Source organism: Bos taurus, chromosome 14, assembly GCF_002263795.3.
Source record: "Bos taurus isolate L1 Dominette 01449 registration number 42190680 breed Hereford chromosome 14, ARS-UCD2.0, whole genome shotgun sequence".
Classification (NCBI taxonomy): domain Eukaryota; kingdom Metazoa; phylum Chordata; class Mammalia; order Artiodactyla; family Bovidae; genus Bos; species Bos taurus.
In genome coordinates, this window is record NC_037341.1 from 19,592,725 (window position 1) to 19,614,082 (window position 21,358).

Here is a 21,358-nt window from a genome sequence, read left to right on the forward strand (position 1 = left end):
ACAGCCCTCTGGGGGGCGCCCGCGCGCCTGCTTCGAGGCACGCCTGTGATGTTGGCGCCGGCGGGAGCTCCCGGAGCACTAGACCCTCACAGAGCATTCTCGCCTCACGCTCTTGCTTTTTCTTGTTGACTGACTCAAGTCTGTTCCATGATCTTAGCCTTCAACCCTTCCCTCAGAGTTAGCGGCTGCGTCTCAGGAAGTCGGAAGCCGCGGGGCGGGCCCGCGGTGACACACCGGAAGCCGAGGAGAGGGAGCCGGGAGCCGGAAGCCGCGGGGCGGGCGGTGGCGCTCCCGGAAGTGGCGCGGACGTCGCGTGCGTCTGAGCGGTGCGTCGGGCTGCAGGAGAAGATGGCGGTCTCCACAGGTCGGTTCCTTGCCCGGCTACCTGCTTTTCCACCCCGACCCGCGCGGCGTCTCATCTTGCATCTGGCGACCGGCCTGGTTGTGTGAGAGAAGCCACAGTACGGCCCCTCGACCGCCAGACTTCCTGCGTAGCGCAGGCGGAGCAGGGAGGGTCCTGGCGACCGTCGGGGCGGCGGTCGTGCCCCGCGTCGGCTGCGCGCCGGGGGGCTGGGCTGGGCCGGGCTCGCTGGGGGTCCGGCAGACGGTGCAGGATTCGGCTGGCGGGGTCTCGCGGGTGATGCGGGAGCGAGGAGAGGAGTCTGGGGCGGCCCGCTGTCCACCTCGGCGCGCGATGGCTCGTGTGGGGGTCGTGGATGGAGCGAGTCGGATCCTCCGGCTCGCCCTAACGTGGGCGGAGGGCCCATTCTTACCTGACTGAATGCGTGTTGTCTGTCTTTCCCGTGAATGCATAACTGCGGTGCCGACTAAGTAAAAGCAACGAGCGAGGTGAACGCTCATTGAAGAAAAAACGACTTCTTATATTAGCTTTTCAACTCCTCTCTCCTACTGAATACAATTTTGGTTTCCTATAAGCACAGATTTTGAAATTAAATGTTAACACTGAGGTTTTAGAAATCTGACTATTTAAAAATGTTAAAAATGTTGAAAGCTGTATTAATCTAAAACCTTAGTACGTGTGGTCTTTCGTTTTTCTGATCGTTATTGAAACCAGACTAGAGAACAGTGTGGTTTTGTATTTCTTGCCATCATTGCACGAATTTTCGTTAAGTGGAATACTTTATTGTGTGTTGCGATTGGTACTTTGAAGGTAGTACCTTTCTAGCTACCTTTTAATGGAAAATTGCGTCTTTTGTGTCTCTGTTCCGTGCAGGTGTCAGGATAAGCTGTTTAACGATTTTAGCATTGCGGAACTATTTCAAGCTTAGGCTCAGAGCTAAGAGGTAAAACATAGGTGATTTGAAAAGTGACGTTTTAGAGTTGAGACTCTGCTGTTGTCCTTGCTATTTGAAATCGAGTGTGCTCATGAATGGGGCCATGTCTTTTTTAAGACTTGTGCATCCTATCTTTAGGTTCTTGAAAAATTAGTAATAAAATGGTGTATTTTAACTTGATAGTTTTCATTTTGTAGATTTCATTTTTTAAATACAGTTTTTCTCCCCTGTACCATTTTACATATGAAAGAGTGTGGAAATATTTTGAAAAAACCAATGATTAGGTTATATTAATGACAGAAACTTCTTGGTAACATTTAAGTCATTTTTGGAAGGAATTATAAAGAAGTTGCTGAGAGATTATTAGTATATTTTGTTGTACATCTGAAGCTTGAGTTTTATAGTTTATATTTCAGCATTCCAGTTGTTACATTTACACTAATTTTATGTTTATGAGTTTTGAAATCTTAGCATAATTAGGAAGAATAACTGTTAGACTATTAATTGATGTTTTCTTAGACCCTGAAACTTGTTTTGACACTGTTGCTGAAGATTGCCTTGGTCAATATCAGATTATTCCTCTTCTGTGTTTTGTAACCTTGACAGTATCATCCAGCATGGGGAGAGAGGAGTGCAGAAGCAGTTTTAGACTATGTTTTGTAAATAACTATTTTTAAATTACATTTTCGCTTAGTTATACTTTAGTATTGCTTGCTTCTTGGTAGCAAGGGAGGGAAACAGTACCTGTTTGTGAAATAAATATGATAAAGTTTGAAATTTAAAATAGATGAACTAGATGGAAAAAAACTGTACGTGTTTTTTATTTAAGCCAAATTAATGTAAGAATAACTGTTTGACCATCCAAAAAGAAAAAACACTGACAGATTTTTTAAAATCTTATTTAAAGCATTTTATTTTAACATGTATTATTTAAGTCATATACTTTTACACTTGCTGTTACTAAGAAGAAGAATTGGGAAGAATTTTAATTAGACTTGGGACTTCCTAGGGGGCCGCTAGTGGTAGAGACTCTGCCTGTCAATGCAGGAGACATAAGAGACTCAGTTCGATCCCTGGGTCTGGAAGAATCCGTGGAGGAGGGCATGGCAACCCATTCTGGTATTCTTGCCTGGAGAATCCCATGGACAAAGGAGCCTGGCAGGCTACAATTCATAGGATCACACACAGTCAGACATGACTGAAGCGACTTAGTACTAATTAGACTGAGACCTCTAAGCTGGAAAATACTTAGCCATACCACTTGGTTCTCTTGTTTTGCAGTTGAGAAGACTGAGGCCTAAGGAAGTATAAGCTTTTACATAGTTGGTTAGCACTAGAGTCCAGATCAGAATTCAGGTGTCTTGCTTAGTCTGGAATTGTGAATTTGGAGTAGTCCTGAAATGAAGACTCTTACTTCCTTTGAGACTTGAGAGTGGCTTTCATACTTCTCTTCTCTCTGCAGGTTCCTTGTCTCAGACTGTCAAGTGTTTCTCATGGATGGAAGTAGGACTGTGGTGGAGACTCCACTGGCTAGGTTTCCCTTTCCCAAGAGACAGTCATCTCTGGGAATCAAGATAATTTCATAGGGCACGACTCTACAGAATAGAAATTTGTTAGTATATTTAGTATGTGTGATTCAAAAATTTAATCGCAAGGAGGAAGCTCTACTACAGGCTTTGTTGTCTGTGAATTGAGTAAGCTGTGTGGTGAACCATCACCTGCAGACTGAGAGATGTGGCATGTGGCCGCTGGTCGGGATTGCTCGGCAGTTACTCACATAGTGACTTGTGAACTCTCTGCGTTTACTCATAGTGTGTGTGCCCTGGAGCCTGGAGTCCGAGTTCTCTTGTTGGTCTTGTGGACAGAAGAGTAGCAGTCATGTGTACTCTGTGCTTATTCCTAGTGTGTGTGCCCTGGAGACTAGAGTCTAAACCCTCTTGTTGGGGGATTGGCGTTTAAATCATGGTAACTGAAAGTCACACATGGAAACCATGAAAAGCAGAGATTGCCCATATGTGGAGACATCTACTTAGCAAGTATTTAGGGAGCTTTTTGACACCAAGCTTCAAAATTGATATAACAGAATAAATGAAATGAAACCCGGCATTTAAAAGTTTGTTTTAAAAGTAGTTGACTGTTTGTAAAGAGCCAATATATTTATAAGATCTTTGAGATACTATGAGATGGCACTGCAAGACTGGATTCAGGAGTGTGTTCTTGTTTACAAGGTCTCTGCTGACTTGTGTTAAAGTGGATGTTATTTTCAGTTTAAGTTGTAACTCAGCAAAATTTCAGACCACAGAAGGGAAGAAATTCTTAGGGCTTTGTATAGGTGCTTACATACACTGGAATAATAGTTCTCATAGAAAGTACATTATGAATCATCTAGGCTCTAGCCAAGTTCATTTTATAGATGAACAGTGAATATATAGATATAAAGTGAGTTTCCCAAGATTATTTAGCTCGATGTTGATTCCAAACTAGTTTCTTGATTTCAGCTTCTTTGGTGCCTCTTCTGTATCACACTGTATTCTGTAAACTTGGTTGCTGCCTATAAATGAAATCATACAGCATCTGTCTTTTTCTGTGTGGCTTATTTCACGTCAGTCAGTTCAGTTGCTCAGTCATGTCTGAGTCCACTCTTTGCGGCCCCGTGGACTGCAGCACACCAGGCTTCCCTGTCCATCACCAACTCCTGGAGCTTGCTCAAACTCCTGTCCATCAAGTTGGTGATGCCATCCAACCATCTCATCTTCTTTTGTCCCCTGTCCTGCCTTCAGTCTTTCCCAGGATCAGGGTCTTTTCCAGTGAGTTAGTTCTTCACATCAGGTGGCCAAAGATTGGAGCTTCAGTTTCAGAATCAGTCCTTCCAATGAATATTCAGGACTGATTTCCTATAGGATTGACTCATTTGATCTCCTTGCAGTCCAAGGGACTCTCAAGAGTTTTCTCCAACACCACAGTTCAAAAGCATCAATTCTTCTGCACTCAGCTTTCTTTGTAGTCCAACTCTCACATCCACACATGACCACTGGAAAAACCATAGCTTTGACTAGATGGACCTTTGTTGGCAACGTAATGTCTCTGCATTTTAGTATGCTGTCTAGGTTGGTCATAGTTTTCTTCCAAGGAGCGAGTGTCTTAATTTCATGGCTGCAGTCACCATCTGCAATGATTTTGGAGCCCCCAAAATAAAGTCTGTCACTGTTTTCCACTGTTTCCCCATCTATTTGCCATGAAACGATGGGACCAGACGCCATGATCTTCGTTTTCTGAATGTTGAATTTTAAGCCAACTTTTCACACTCCTCTTTCACTTTCATCAAGAGGCTCTTTAGTTCTTCTTCACTTTCTGCCATAAGGGTGGTATCATCTGCATATCTGAGGTTATTGATATTTCTCCTGGCAATCTTGATTCCAGCTTGTGCTCCATCCAGCCCGGCATTTTGCATTATGTACTCTGCATTTAAGTTAAATAAGCAGGGTGACAACATACAGCCTTAACATACTCCTTTCCCAATTTGGAACCAGTGTGTTGTTCCATGTCCGGTTCTAATTATACTGTTGAAGCCTCGCTTGGAGAAGCTGATTTCACATGGCATAATACTATCTAGGTCCATCCATGTTGCAATGGCAACATTTTATTTCACTCTTTTTTATGGCTGAGTAGTGTTGCGGTGTGTGTGCATGCCTGCCACATTTTCTTCAGTCATTCATGTATTGATGGGAACCTAGGTTGCTTCCACATCTTGGCTATTGTACATGATGCTGCAATAAACATGAGGGCGTGTGTATCATTTTAAAATAGTGTTTTTGTTCTCTTCCATTAAATACCCAGGAGTAGAATTGCTAAATTGTATGGTAGTTCTATTTTTAACTTTTTGAGGAAGCTGTATACTGTTTTACATGGTGGCTGCACCAATTTACATTCCCATGAGCAGTGCACAAGGGTTCCCTTTTCTTCACATTCTTGCTGACTTGTTGTTTGTTGTCTTTGTGATGACAGCCATTCTGACGGGTGTGAGGTGGTATCTCATTGTGGTTTTCATTTGCATTTCCCAGATGATTAGTGACATTGAGCATCATCTTTTCATGCGCTTGTTGGCCATCTGTGTGTCTTCTTTGGGAAAATGTCCTGTTCAAATCCTCTGCCCACTTTTTAAAATCCAGTTTTCTTGTTTGTTTGTTTTTAATGTTGAATTGTATGAGTTCTTTGTATATTTTGGGTATTAACTGCTTGTCAGATTCAGTGTTTGCAAATGTCTTCTTCCATTCCATAAGCTTCCTTTTTCTTTTGTTGATAATTTCCTTTGCTGTGCTGAAGCTGTTAGTTGATGTAGTCTCATTTTGTTTATTTTTGCTTTTTTTCCCCCTTGCCTGAGTAGACAGATCCAGAAAATCATTGCTAAAACTGATGTCAGAGAGCGTGCTCCCTGTGTCTTCTAGGAGTTTTAAGGCATCAGGTCTTACATTTAAGTCTGATCAGTTTTGAGTGTATTTCTTTAGATGGTATAAGGGAGTAGTCTAGTATGATTCAAGGCCATATTGCTGTCCAGTTCTTCAGCACCATTTATTGAAGTCACTGTCTTTGCTCCTTTGTATATTCTTGTCTCCATTGTAGATTAACTGCTCATGTAAGTGTGGGCTCATTTCTGGCTTGCTAAGCTGCTAAGTCGCTTCAGTCGTGTCCGACTCTGTGCATCCCCATAGACGGCAGCCCACCAGGCTCCCCCATCCCTGGGATTCTCCAGGCAAGAACACTGGAGTGGGTTGCCATTTCCTTCTCCAATGTATGAAAGTGAAAAGTGAAAGTGAAGTCGCTCAGTTGTGTCCGACTCTTAGCGACCCCATGGACTGCAGCCTACCAGGCTCCTCCATCCATGGGATTTTCCAGGCAAGAGGACTGGAGTGGGGGTGCCATTGCCTTCTCATAGGCTTATCCATGTTTAAAAAATTGTGTTGACTGTCTTTTTATTGTTGAGTAGTAAGAGTTCTTTCTATATTCTGGATACGAGTTCGTTAGCTATGTGTTTGTATTTTCTTTTACCTTCTTGATGGCGTCCTTTGAAACCTCAGAGTTGTAAATTTTTATAAAGTCCAATTTATTTTTTCTACTTTATTAAGATGGGAAGTCTGGCTTTTGATATGTGCTTCATTGTTTGACTCTGTTTTAAAAACATCATGTTGGTATATGTGAGTTCTCAGTGATGGTCTGGTTGTGATTACTGCACATGATTACCATCTGACAGAGGGCAGGAGTCTAAACCCTGCCTTGCCAGGTGTGAGGTTTAAGGTTACATTAGAGAGAGAAGGCAATGGCACCCCACTCCAGTACTCTTTCTTGGCAAATCCCATGGACGGAGGAGCCTGGTAGGCTGCAGTCCATGGGGTCACTGGGAGTCGGACACGACTGAGCGACTTCACTTTCACTTTTCACTTTCATGCATTGGAGAAGGAAATGGCAACCCACTCCAGTGTTCTTGCCTGGAGAATCCCAGGGACGGGAGAGCCTGATAGGCTGCCGTCTATGGGGTCGCACAGAGTCGGACACGACTGAAGCGACTTAGCAGCAGCAGCAAAGAGAAATACAGCCAGGTAACAGGCAATGCTCCAAGCAGTTTATTCTTTGTAGGTATATAATCATGCAAAGATTTTTTCAGCCTAGTGTCTGGAATGCTGTTGAAAAGGACCAAGAGCGCATAGCTTGGTTTACTGTTTGTTTTTCATGGTAGTGTCACCTGCTCCCTCAGTTATCAGTTACGGTTGACTAACCAGTATTGATAGAAGTGGTTGTTTCCTGAGAGGATATACTTAAGTTATTGAGAAGTTTTTAATTTTCTGAAGTGTTTACCTACCGGCAGCGACTTGGCAGGATCGCTCCTTTGTTTCTAGCTGCAGCTCCCGGGAGTCCCAGGCGAGCAGTTGTGTTCCTGGAAGTGGTCTCTGTCAGGGGAGAGTGTGCCAGCCCTCGATCCCCTTAGAAGTCTCTGCTAGGGAGGGACCAGAGGCGGCCTGACCGCCCTCCACCCCCGTTTCTTCTGAGGGAGGCATTCCTCCTTAGCTCTGAAGTAAACAGTGCTGGCAGCTCTCCTGGAGAACATTGAGTCACTCTGTTCTCACTGGCTTGTCTGTTCCACGGAGATACCAATAGTGTGTTCAAGCAAATCTTTTGGGACAGCTTACTGCATTTGAATGCGTCTGCTTCCGTGGTTGTCCTCGCTTGCCATCTCTGCCAAGATGCTAGGCAAAGGAGTCTGTGTCCTCCACCAGCAGCACTTCTTACAGGACAGGCCCTTAAGTGTGGACAGAGAGGTGGACAGTAAGCATCTGCCGGAAACGCACCCCGGGTTTATTGAGCGCCTCTGGCACTCGGCATTACTTATGGTCCAGTTTCTGTGTAAGTGATTTTAATGATGAAAAGACAAACGGCACAAGTAAAATCCAGCTTTCCTCCTTAGTGTATTATAATGTTTTACTCATAAATTTTGTTTTGAGCTTACTTTTCTGAAATGAAACAGTACTAAGGATATTTTGTGTTTGGGTGCATTCATTAAATAAACACATGAAGCTGCTTGTTTTCTTCCTTCCCTGAGTTAGTATATCGCATGTGGGATGTGAGAAGAGTTCCAGAATTTGGGCAGTGGCTGGGGGCAGAGTGGTTTTGGCTGTAACCTGTACCAGTAGCGTGATTCACCCTCTGCTGTATGTAGTGCAGCCTCCACACCTTGGTTCCAGGTTCTTCACAAACCCTGTAATGCAGAGGTCTGTCTTCCTGGTGATTGAAGGTAAATTCAGATGCTTCACAGGTACACCGTTGAGTTGAAATTTTTTCAGATTTATTTTTATTTACTATAGTTCATCAATTCTAAGACAGATTTTAATATCTTAAATGGATACATGGCTTCAGACAGGGGTTTCTTCTTATGATTTGGGGGTTGACTGGCTGGGCCTGGTTGTCTCCCTTCGCCTGAAGACGGGCTTGGCCTTTGCCCAGGGCCTTGTTTCTTGTCCATGTGGGCAGTCTAGGCGTCGTGTTTGGACTTACTTGCATCCCAGTAGTGTCTGGGAGTCAGAACTTAAATGGGAGTTGGCTTTTGAAAGACCAAACAGAGGGTACCAGGGCTCTAACAAGGATGGTCCCAGAACCGCACTAGTGTCGTGTTCTACCAGAACAAGTGGCAAGGCCAGCCCAGATTCCGGGGGGCCGGGAGGGGCCCAGCCTGGAGCCTGGAGAAGCTGTTCACAGCTGACTCTGTGCTGGAGGCTGCCTGCCTCCTCGTGCTTTGTTCTTGGGGGCGAATTTCACTCAGTGGGATTTTAAGTCAGTGTGCATGAATATTTAAGAATTCTTGCGATGGTTTGTCAGTTTACCCCTTCAGCAAGGTGTATTCAATTTTCAGTGATGTGTTGAGGTGGATAAATGAGTTTTTCCACTGTCTTGCTGGCATTGTGTTTACCATGGTGTTAATTTTATTTTTTGATGGGGGTCTAATAATAATATGATTTTTTTATCTGCATATTTTTGTTGTTCAATTATCATTTGTATTTCACACCTGTGAAATATATTATCCAATTACTACTTAAGTGCAGCTGGTTATTGACATAGGGTTTTAGTTGTTTAAAAATCAACTTAAAAATTTTCCCTTATAGCTCAGTTTGTAAGGAATCCGCAATACAGAGACCCCGGTTCACTTCCTGGGTCTGGATGATCCGCTGGAGAAGGGGTAGGCTACCCACTCCAGTATTCTTGGCCTTCCCTTATGGCTCAGCTGGTAAAAAAGTCCATCTGCAATGCAAGAGGCCTGGGTTCGTTTGATCCCTGGGTTGGAAAGATCCCCTGTAGAATAGAAAGGCCACCCACTCCAGTATTCTGGCCTAGAGAATTCCATGAACTGTATAGTCCATGGGGTCGCAAAGAGTTGGACACAACTGAGCGACTTTCACCTTATTTTTGTTACTTTTTCCCCTTTGCATTTGTGTTTTTTAAACTTCTTCAAGTCATGTCTCTTGTTCTGAAACTCCTTCAGATAGAATTCCAGGGTCCTAAACCTGGGAGGAGCTTTGGGAATACTGTGGTTCTGCAGGGATTCTGAACCTGGGGATAGAGGTGAGGGGCAGAGACTGGGGACAGGAGTTCTCCTTTCTGCCCAGTCCAGTGGACTCCCTCCAGAAGGAGGCTTGCACATATTGGTCATTGAGCTGGGGTGAAGCGGGCAAAGCTTGGACGTCATCGCCTGTGAGTTTTAGCTCCATATTTGACGTCAGAGTATGCAGCTCTCTGCTTTTGTGGTAGAGCAGATCCCCTGCCTTATGGAACGTGCTCGTTGCCTTGGTTGTCTCGGTGCTTCTCCTGTGCCTTGTTTTCCTTGTCTTGCTTCCCTGGTATGCTGTGTGCTCCATGAGGGCAGGGCGGCCTCGCACAGTCCCTAGCTCGTACTCGATGTTTAGCTTTGGTTGTCAGATGACAAAATCACAGAATTACAATAAAATGTACCACGTTTTCCTTAGTGGAGGCATGTGCCTGATTCCTCTTTCATCACAGCTGATACTGTACCCTGCCTCCCCATCCTTAAAGTCTGGGTTTCAATCCCGCCCTGGGTCCTTGTCACCAAAGGTTAAGTCTGAATTTGCAAGCACACCTGTCCCTCCTGACAGTTTCTGGCTCTTTGCTCATTTATCCTCAGCTGCTGTCCCCAAACATTGCCTGCAGTTCCCTCTCTCCTTTTTTGGATACTGTTTTTCCTTTTCTGTTGAGACAAAAGATTTAAAACACAAGAAAATGGGTAAGTACACATGTTACACCCCCTCCCACCCTCGCCCAGCTCTCCCAAATGGTGCTAAGTTTTTCTTGCTTCAGATTGTTTTGTTTTTTTTGAGAAACTAAGACGTTACCTGCATCCTTCCAAGTACTAGGCCACTTCTTCTTGGCCCAGAGGTGATCAGTATTCTGACTTTGGAGTCTGTTCCACAAGTATTTTTATACTCTTGCTAGATATGTATGTACTCAGAACAGTATAAAGGTCTGTTGTTATATGGCTTTTCTGTTTATTTCTCTTTGTGATTATGGTGAAGTGTATGTAATATACAGTGTACTGTCCTAACTTCCTCTGTACAGTTCAGCAATATTGCATATTCACTTTGTTGTGCAGCCATAAAACTGAAACTGTGCACTCATTAAACAGTGTTTTAAAATTTTAGCATTAATTGATACTTGTAGCTCTGATTCTTTCATTCTAATTGCAATATCATTGTGTCATGGGTTATGCTATGTTATGTCTGGATTGTTTCTAAATTTTCACGGTTAGAAATCACAGTACATGAGCGTTCCTGCCTTTCTCTAGCCTGGTGCCAGCATCTCTGTAAATGTTACCAGTTTCCTCTTGAAGTAGTTGTGCCAGTTTATTCCACCTTCAGCAGTGGAAGAGCCTTCATCTCCATATCTTTGTCAAACCAGGTGTTGCCAGAGTTAACATTTGTTTTTCAGTCTGGCGGATGGTCTTTAGGGTTTAATTCTTGTTTTCCCAGGCAGTGAGAGTTGTGGCTAAGAGGTTGGCCTTTGGAACTCATATCATGTATATGGGCCGTTTTGTTTTTCCTTTAATGAAGATCTCGGACTAAGGACTTAAAATATTTAAAACTATTAAATAAGGATAGTACCACCACCACGCACACATAGACACACACAGGATAAAGGCAAGTGGAAGTCAGGAAAGGGCTCCGAGATGGCCAGCCATCAGAGGGCAGCTGACGCACATCCTGCAGCATTCACAGCCGCACAGCCCCACCTTGTGGTGTGTTCTCTTTACAGACATTAGTGGTGGGGAGAAACGAAGCCAGAGTACACCAGGCCTCAGTTTGAAAATAGAGCTTACTAATATTTGTTTGAGTCTTAAACTTTAAAAAAAAAAAAAAACAGAACAACCTTAGCTGCTGTAACCCTTTAAATGTTACCATTGCCGGTAATCTTAGAATTATTTTCTCAAAATGCTGCTTTGAGAAATGGTGAGAAGTTTAGCAGTCCCTCAGTTTATTGCTTTTATGGCACTTACATAAAGAAACATTTTTACATTTTTTACTTTGTAGTTTTGGATGCTTATAAAGCTCTCCTGACTGAATTGTTTTTGAAAGGGAGGAAAGGAAATTACACACAAATTTAGAATTTTTCTTGGGTAATGATTTCTTAGATGGTGAGGGTGATCAGGCTCCTTTCATATTCCTTTAAAGAGCAGCTCAGGAGCGACAGATGGTGGAGATTCTGACAGAGTGGCTGTTGTTTCAGGGTGCGAGCACAGTGTGTGTTTATAGACACTCTCGGCTCAGGGACCCCTTCTGGGTCATTCTTTTGGACTGCAGAGAGCTTGAATTCTCACAAAACATAGGTCAAGGTGAGTGGAAGATTTATGTAATTTTTCTTAATATGAACACTAAAATGATGAGAGTCAGTTTATCCTGTTTGAGACCGATCACCTTACAGAGGCTCTGTGAAGTGGAAACCACGGTGGCTTCCCTTTCACAGATGAGGAACCTGCAAGAGGCCCTGCCCGAGAGGCAGCAGCACTGGGAGCCGGCTGGGCTGGTTGGAGGTCGGGTCTGCGCCCACGGTGCTGCCTGGAGAACCTAACGCTTGAGAGTGACTTCGGTCTGGAAACTGGGCGTTAATACTGGGGCTGACATAACTTAGTACAACAGCAGCAACAGTTGCCATTTAAAACTATGTGACCTTGAGTAGGTCATTTAACTCCTTCAAACTGCAGTTTCCACAACTGTAAAATGGGTGCTTTTAGGATCCAATGGGATAGTTTATTTAGTGCAGAGGGTACACTAAGCAAATGGTTATTAATAGTTATTATAGTTGTAATAATGCTTACTCTTGTTTTGTGGTTTCTGACATATCCATGTTTCTGTGGCCCAGAATTTTAAAGCACTTTTTATGAAGCACAGTACATAAAGTGGCTACTATTTCTAAGTTACAATATTTATTGGCTTTTCATTATTTGTCCAGAAGGACTACTATGAATCAGTAACTGAAAGAGATGTTTTAGTTGCTCTGCGGCATGTGGGATCTTCCTGGACCAGGGATTGAACCCGTGTCTCTTGCATTGGCAGGAGGATTCTTTACCACTGAGCCACCAGGGAAACCCTGAAAGAGATGTTTTAGTTTCGGCAGGAGAGATAAGTTATGCAGAATGACAGTTGCCTTAAAAGAGATGTCACTGTTTTTTCCTGTCTCGTAATTGTGTGTGCTTGCTTCTGAGAGTGGGAAGGGAGGGAGGGAGGCAGTGCTCCAGAGCCAGCAGAGGGGTCTTGGTTTTTCTCAGAACTTGCGCAGTGGGGCTGGGGAGTTTTCAGGCTGGATGCTGTTGAGAGCTCGCAAGACCACAGGGTCCATCCTCTGGAGAGGCCAGGCCAGTGATCCTGAGAGAGGCTGTGATCAAGTCACATGCTGTATCACCAGCCCTGCTGGTTCCAGGGGTTGGAGGTCAGGATGGTGATGGTGGCAAAACTAGGTTCAGTGAGAATGAGGGGGTGGGGACTGTGAAAGGCTGGGGTTCTGGGCAGAGGGGAAGATTTTTTATTAAGATTTGAGAAATAGAGTGATGAGGTCTAAAGGGTTCAGAAGTGGACGTGTGAGAAGGGCTATGAAAGTGTTGCTGGGGTGGGCCAGGGTGGGACAGATATGTCATAGGGAATTACCCACCAGGAGACTGGCTCTCCAGCAGCGGACCTGCTCACAGTGGAGGCAGGACGCTGTGGTTATTAGGCAGCCAGCAGACTGGTTGAGGACCAAGGGTGGGGTCAGCATTCTAGAAAGTAGTGCCTTTTAGTGCATTTTTACAAATGGAACGTAGTTCTCTTTTTTACAGATCACTGGAGAATATGTGCTAATGCAGTGACACTTTTATGGACTTTCTGGTCATGCCTGTTTACCTGATACATTGTTCTTGGCAGAAATCTCAATTATGGGAAAATAATCACTTGTAATGATTCCCTTATGATTGATGTACATCACTGTAAAACTGGTTAGGTGTTGTTATACATGTTCTGTGCTGCTGTTATGTTTGGAACAATGCTGTCTGTAGCTTTTTCATTTTGAAGAGTTATTATTATTAGATTGAGCATTTCCTGGGGCAGAAGACTTTTTAGAGAATTTTGTCTTTTTGGTAAATAATTTTTAACGGTTAATTTGGGAAAAGCTGAATTTGATTGTGTGTAGCCCTTATAATTATGAGCTACTTACATTGGCTTCCTTTTGTATAGGTGTTAAAGTTCCTCGTAATTTTCGTTTGTTGGAAGAACTTGAAGAAGGACAGAAAGGAGTGGGCGACGGTACGGTCAGCTGGGGCCTGGAAGATGATGAAGACATGACACTCACAAGGTGGACAGGCATGATCATTGGGCCACCACGGGTCAGTGCATACATTACATTTATTTCCTATGAATATTTACTGTAACTTTCAAGTATGCATTTTATTTTATGTTATTAATATTAAAGTAAATAGTTAAGATAACTTTAAGTGAAACAGTTCGTGACTTTTTACTTATTTTTTGTACATTTGTTGATGCTGGATTTTCTGGAGGAGTTGGAGGGCGGGAAGACTGGTGTGATCATTGCTGTCAAAGTGTTTGCGATTCAGTAGAGGAGAAGGCATGAATGCAGACGACAGACTGAATGTGGCAGAGCGAGCCCACGGTGGGACTGTGGAATATGTCTCTTCTAGCTGGAATAATTGAGGAAGGCTGGACAGTGGAGGAAGTTGCCTTTGGAGTGCCTAAAGGACTGGCTGGTAGGATTTCAGAAGGTGAGATGGGGATGGACAGCATTCCAGGTAGAGAGTGGAAAAGATGAGGCGTGGAGCGGAGGGGTATTTGGGAAGAGCGAACAGCGTGCCGTGAGGTAACATGCTGCTAACCGCCCGTGTGTATCAACAGGGTTCCCAAACTGGTTTGTGTTGACTGCACATTGCTGTTGGCCAGTGACGGTTGATTGGCCTTGGAAATGTTCTGGCTTCAATGTCTTCATCTATAAAGTATGTCAGAAAGGCTGATTCTTGCATGTTTCCTAGTGTTGGCCACAGACCTATTGTTTTAATTTTAGGTCTTTCTCAAGTTCGTGACTTTTTATTTTTACTCAAAATCTATTTTAGATTGGGAAATTTTTTTGTACCTTGCATTCCTCACTCAAAGGCCGCATTTGCTGCATGCCCCTGCAGCAAGTCTTTTAAATAGGTTTTGTATGACCTTTGACTTTGTTAGAAAGAACACAAATTTTAAGTTTCTTTTTAGTCTTTGGTTTTGTGTACTGTTTGCTACCTGTAATGGGACTATTTCAACTATTTTGCTGTTGGGTAGAATTTAGATTTTTTTATTTTTATAAAAGAAAAATGGTCAGGTAATTAGCATTGATAACTTCAGACAAATGTTTGTTTACCGTTTTCTAGTATTCCTTTGTAGAATTCATGCACTCTCCTAAACTAACAAGTTCTCTCTTCCTCCACTGCTCTGATTTTTCCATTAGACATGTAAGGAAGGAAATAAAATGCTGATGGTTAAAATTCTTGTCGTTTTGTAACTCAGTTTTTGTAATGAAAACCTTGATTTTTTCACTACCTGTGAACAGTATCACCATGGTCTGTTTGGTAAAAGTAAGTGCTTATAACTTTTGAGCATTCTTACTTAATGAATGACTTGAAGATTGGACAGTCTGAACTGAGTGGAGTATGCTTTCAGAATTACTTAGATTTTTTCTTTTTTAATTATTTATTTTTGGCTGTGCTGCATCTTCACAGCTGCATCGGCTTTTCTGGTTGTGGTGAGTGGTGGCTACTTTCTAGCTCTGGTGCTCGGGCTTCCCATTGCAGTGGCTTCTCTTGTGGAGCACAGCTCTAGGACTCAGTGGTTGCAGCGAGTAGGCTCAATAGTTGTGGCACGCGAACTTAATTGCTCCGCGGCATGTGGGATCTTCCCGTATCAGGGCTCAAACCCACGTCTTATGCATTGGCAGGCAGATTCTTTACCACTGAGCCACCAGGAAGTCCTGAAATTACTTAGATTTGAGTTTTATCCCATTTGTTCCTCTGAGGGAACTTGAAGAGTGTTGGAGTTTATGTAAAGTAAGACCCTCAGCCCCATAACCTAGTTTGCAGATATCTCTCTCCCAGTTCCGGTCATCCACAGGACCCCCACACTGGCTGTTCCCTGGTGTCATTGAGCCACAGGAAGCCCCTGTGTCCGGCTGTGCCCACTGGGGGCCTGGCTGTTGTAGGGTAACATGGGGGTGGGCCAGCTGGCAGGGTTTCAGAGACAGGTGTGCCTCCTGCCGCTTTCTGTGGTGGTCGACTTGGAGCCCCTCCCCCTCTTGTGGTGCAGGAGGGCGCAGCCTGAGTGGACCCTGTCCTCCAGCCAGGCTTCAGCCCCCTCGCTGAGCTGGGGGGCTGGATGAGGGCTTGTGGTTCCAGCATTCGTTCAGCTGCCTTTTAATTAAACTTGCAGGAGTTGGCATCTCATCTTGGTTGTTTTTTCTTTGTAGGGTACCAGATTTAGAACAGTTTTGTCCCAGCTTTAGGGTAATGTGAAAATTGCTACCTTAACATTCTATTACTTGGTTAGTTGTTGCTTGTTTTTTTATGTTATTAAGATCCCTGGTTGCTTTATATTATTCCAGTATTTATTTGGATTTATATAATTAGCAGTTTTGTTTTTCCATGTTTGTTAAATTTTTAGCATTAGAGATTTAGTAATTTTTCAAAGTTTACTTTTATGTAAGTGAAGTACCATATCACTTTAGAAGTTTTGAGAATTAAATGAATTAATAATTAGGCAATAGGAGAGTATCTGACTCTAGTATATAGTTCTTGAATAGTAGTTCCTTTTACTTACTATTCTCTTCTTTACTCTTTTGTTAGGTAACAGAAAGGCTTGGCTTTTAATTTAAAATCCAGTGATGATGAAATTAATCCAGGGTATCAAAAGTTAGGATATTTAATTTTAAGCATTGTAGGCTAGTTTAGAGTTTGTTTGTTTGTTTTTAACTGAAAAACTTTTATAATTTGCATAGGTCTTACCATGACTTTCAAAAGGTGTATCTTGTTACCTGCACCTGTGTCGAGATACAGACCGTTTCTATCACCCTAGAGAGTCCCTTGCCCCTCCTCCACCCCAGAGCTGACCCGGTCACTACTTCTGACGCCCTAGAGTATTTTGCCCGTCGGAGAACTTGGTGTAAGTGGAATCGTGTAGCGTATGTACCGAGAGGTCTGCTCCTTTTGACTGGGTGTGCCTCAGGTTCACCTACGTTGTTTCATCCGTGCGCTGCGTAGTGGTTTGTTTCTTTTTATTATGGTGGGGATATGCCACAGTGTGCTTGTCACTTCCCCTGATCATGGTTCTCTCTGGTTATTGCAAATAAAGCTGCTGTGATTATACGTCATCTTGTGAACATAGGTTTGTTTCCATTTCTCTTGGATCAAAAATGCCTAGGGTTGGAATTGCTGCGTAGTAGGGGAGTTAGGCGGAGAAGGCAATGGTACCCCACTCCAGTACTCTTGCCTGGAAAATCCCATGGACAGAGGAGCCTGGTAGGCTGCAGTTCGTGGGGTCGCTAAGAGTTGGACATGACTGAGCTACTTCACTTTCACTTTTTACTTTGATGCATCAGAGAAGGAAATGGCAACCCACTCCAGTGTTCTTGCCTGGAGAATCCCAGGGACGGGGGAGCCTGGTGGGCTGCCCTCTATGGGGTTGCACAGAGTCGGACACGACTGAAGCGACTTAGCAGCAGCAGCAGCAGGGGAGTTAAGGAAGGAGAGTTGAATGTGTCTAGTGAAATGCATAGGAAAAAATGCCATATTTTTTCCACAGTAGTTATACCATTCCCTATTCCTAGCAAAGTATGAGAATTCTGATTGTTTCCATGTACTTTGAGTATTTTTGAGAGTATGAGATTTTTCAGGGCCTTTTTTTGTTTTCTTTTTCTTGTAGTTGATTTACAGTGTTGTCTTAGTTTCAGGTGTACAGCAGAGTGATTCAGTTTTATCTACATATGTGTCTATTTTTATTTCAGATTATTTTCCCTTAAAGATTATCACAAAATACTGAGTATAGTTCGCTGTGCTGTACAGTGGGGTCCTTGTTGGTTATCTAATTATTATACTTTTACTGCAAGTTCTAGAGAGGCTGGTATGCGTGTGAGTGGAGAGCAACAGATAGGTGTCTCCTTGACCTTTTTAGTTCTTTTTAAGCCTTTCTGGGTCCTGGGCATACTGTTAATATATGCTTGCTGTTAAACTTAGATGAGTTTTATATAGCTGTTTACTATTTAAAAATAATGAAACATTTATTAATATATGTACAAGATTGTTGTATACCTTTTAAACCATGGTTATTAACACCCGAGATCCACCTCCACTGGGAGATCTCTTACTATGAGAGAGAAAGCCGTGGATCCGTTGGGGTGACTGAGATCCATAGATGGTCAGCTTCTTTTTTTACAGATTTATACAAGAATCAACAGGTATTAAATTTGTCACTTTCATTTATGTTTTATTTTCTTGTTTTAATTGCATACTAACTGTATTTTTGCTAAGCATATAGATCAAATAAATTTGTTGAAAAGTAAATTCTTAGTCACACACGTGGCAATATTAAGTACATTTATCTTGTGCTTTTCCGATTTATTAGCACTTGAAAATTGTTGTTATTATTTCTGCCTTCCAGACAAATTACGAAAACAGAATATATAGCCTGAAAGTAGAATGTGGACCTAAATACCCAGAAGCTCCTCCATCAGTTAGATTTGTAACCAAAATTAATATGAATGGAATAAATAATTCCAGTGGAATGGTAAGTTAAAGTAGTTATTTTATTTTTACACAACTTATAAGTTTATAGTCAGGAGAACATTAAAAAACAGAGAAGCATGTGGAAGCTGTTTATTGGGTTGATAATCCTAATTAGTTGAGTATTTTTATTATGAAAGGTGTTGGATTTTGTCAGAAGCTGTTTTGTGTCTGTTAATATGGGGTGTTACATTGATTTTTGTATGTTGAGCCAACCTTGCACTTCCTAGATAAATTCTGCTTGGTTATGGTGCATAATCAAAATGTCTGTATGTTGATCAGGGTCAGCCATAGGTGAGAGTTTATTGCTTTCTCAGGCTTTGAAGCCTGTGTGCAGCCTTGCACACGTGTGTGTCTCCTGGACCCTCGGGTGTGTATGGGACTTTGTAGCCTCACTGGACATCTCCTCTCCCAGCATTTCCTGTGGCATCTTTGGTCCCCTTCCTGCTTGCCCTCTTGCTGCCGCTTCAGGCAGTAGAACTATTAAAACAGTTTTTTCTTTAATTTTTAAAAAATTGTATTTTTTATTGAAGTATAGTTGATTTACAATATTATATTTATTTCATATGTACAATATAGTGATTCAGTAGTTTTATAAGTTATACTCCATTTAAAGTTATTGCAAAATCATGATTATCTTTTCCCTGTGCTGTACCAGACATCCGTGGTGCCTCTATTTTCTACATAGTAGTCTGTGTCTCTGGTGTTACACATTGGACACTGGTTATTTTTGACAGGTACCAGGGTGGAGAGGAGGTGGTCAGGGAATAGGTGGTCCTCAGTGGGCAAGTTTCCAGGGAGCTGCCAGATAGGCCAGGCGACAGCAGGTACCTGTGGCTGAGGCTTCGAAGGGGCGGTAGCCCCAGCCTGTCCATCTCCCCCAGTGGAAGATGAGTTCAGCACAGTGCAAAGAGCACGCTGGAGTGGGATCTGAAAGCAGAAGTCAGGGTTACCGCTGTCTGCTGATCCCTGGTGTGAGTAACTGCTCAGGCCTTGGATTGTGGCCCTAAGTATTGTGTGGACCTGTGGTTTTATAATGTTTGCTTTTGTGAAAATAGTGCCTGACTGGATTTTTAAAGCCCTTCTTATTAAACTACATCGAGTAAATTGGTGCCCAAGTACTTTAAACTTCGCAGTTAATTGTACTTTTTCCCCTCCTTTCAGGTGGATGCACGAAGCATACCAGTGTTAGCAAAATGGCAAAATTCATATAGCATTAAAGTTGTACTTCAAGAGCTAAGACGTCTAATGATGTCCAAAGAAAATATGAAGCTTCCACAGCCACCAGAAGGACAAACATACAACAATTAATTTTAGTGGATCTCAAACTTGTCTTAAATCAGCAACCTTCTACTCATGTTAATGTCTTGATTAAATATCACAATGCAAAATACCCACACATTAAAGTAAGATAATTCCAGCTGGTAAACATGACCTGGACGTTTGTAAGAATATATTTAATATATGTACACCCATTATGTTTTCAGGTAACAGGAAGAAAATTCAGCAGTCTTTTCTTGTTAAGGCACCACCACTTAAGCACGCACCTGGAGTCCTCACTGGAGCTCAGGTTTGCAGGTGAGAGCACAGCAAGAAGTGTCGGCTGGCTGTGCAGGCAGGTGTGTTTCTGACGAGAAAGCCGAGAAGGAAACTCGAGTGGTGTGCTCCATCATCTTGCTTAGAGAAAGAGCTTCAGTTGAAATTGTCTAAAGTAGCAGGTACAATGAATATTGTCACAAAGTGTGTTCATTTTTGAAGCGGTATGGGTGCTGACTACTAGTAGTATCAAAAATATGTTCAGGATTGTTTTGATACCTGTATTTATAATAAAAAATGTTGTGGGGGAGGTGGATGAATTTCTGTTACAAGCTGTTCCTGTGTGTTCCATGTAACAGATGTGGTAAATATTTGTTTACAGTCTTTGTTGGACAGACCATGCATTTACGTTTAAATGAAATCAAAAAGGAATTAGGTGTATGGATATGTGATTTGGAGATTAAAGTTAGTCTTAAATTGTAAATAAAATGTGGAATGTGTCTTCAGAAACGGTGCCATTTCTGTTATATTGATGTGTGTGTACAGTAACTTGCTGAGATTGCAAAAATTGGAATTCTTGTAGCTGTTCATCTATACACATCTCTCATTATTTATCCCGTATGGTATACTTCTTGCAAATTGGAATTTGCAGAGTATTTCAGAGTACAGATTTCCTATTAGGCTTTAATTTCTTGTTAGGAAGAATAATCCCAGGTATTATGTTTTCAACTTGATTTCACTAGAAATATTATTAAAGAGATGTCTGAGTTCTAGCAGTTTTTATAAAATTTAGATTACAGATTATCCAAATATACATTCTAGTTTTCTTCATAGTATCTGCTCCCAGTGCTCTTAGTACTGACTGGGATTAATTTTGTCCACTTACCCTTAACTCTGGCAGCTGTGTAATTCTGAATTGAAAGTTCACTTTTGCTCTGCTTTGACCACAGTGACTTGAGGCTTTGGGTCGCTATTTTTCATCTCCTAGCACTTGGGTGTACTACTTTGTTGAAAATCCTTCCTTCTTAAGAGTTGTGTTTTCTGAAGAAAATAGACAGGTGGTCGTGTAATAAGAACTTATTTCTCAAACAACCACTGGCGTGTTTTTATCAAGTGCATTCAGAGTTAAAACTCAGCTACCTTTTCTTGGCCAGAATACATTAAAGTTAGCAGCACTGTATCTAAATTTACTAATCTCAGTATGACTTGAAATAGCAAAGATGTTTAAAGTGACACGTAGAGAATGTATACATACGTACTAGTGCGTGTGTACTTTGTTAAAATGGGTTTGAAATGGACTGTTACCTTGGCATACATTCTTTAAAAATTTTAACTGGTTGAGATTAAGTGGAATCCCACTGACATCCTGTGTGAGAGTGGTGGTTCCTGATGGTCTGGATTGGTGTGTAGTGGCCCCTTTCATAGGGAGAGTGTGTCCTATCCCACGTGGTCGCCAATAACCACCTGAATGCTGTTTGTTGTTTCCACATAAGTGGGCTGATCACCTGGGCACCTTGACCTCTTGTCTTCTCTCATTTCCCCACATCCAGTGTTGTGAAGGCCTCCCCTCCTCTTCCCCCCCAAGGTGTGCATTGCCTTTGAAAGGCTAGCAGGTAAGACCCTCGGGGATGATCATATATTAATAAAAATTGCAAAAGTAAAGTGTTTGTCCTGTTAGGTCAGTGTTATTCTT

The 21,358-nt window shown here is 42.5% G+C and overlaps 1 protein-coding gene across 1 annotated transcript; it reads left to right on the forward strand.

Moving 5' to 3' along the window:
* Positions 1–340: 340 nt before the first annotated feature.
* Positions 341–20,171, forward strand: UBE2V2 (ubiquitin conjugating enzyme E2 V2). Its single transcript, NM_001034042.2, has 4 exons — positions 341–364; positions 13,553–13,701; positions 18,008–18,133; positions 19,294–20,171. Exons 1-4 carry the CDS (start codon positions 349–351, stop codon positions 19,438–19,440), a joined length of 438 nt encoding a protein of 145 aa, NP_001029214.1. The 5' UTR covers positions 341–348; the 3' UTR covers positions 19,441–20,171.
* The last annotated feature ends 1,187 nt before the right edge of the window (positions 20,172–21,358 follow it).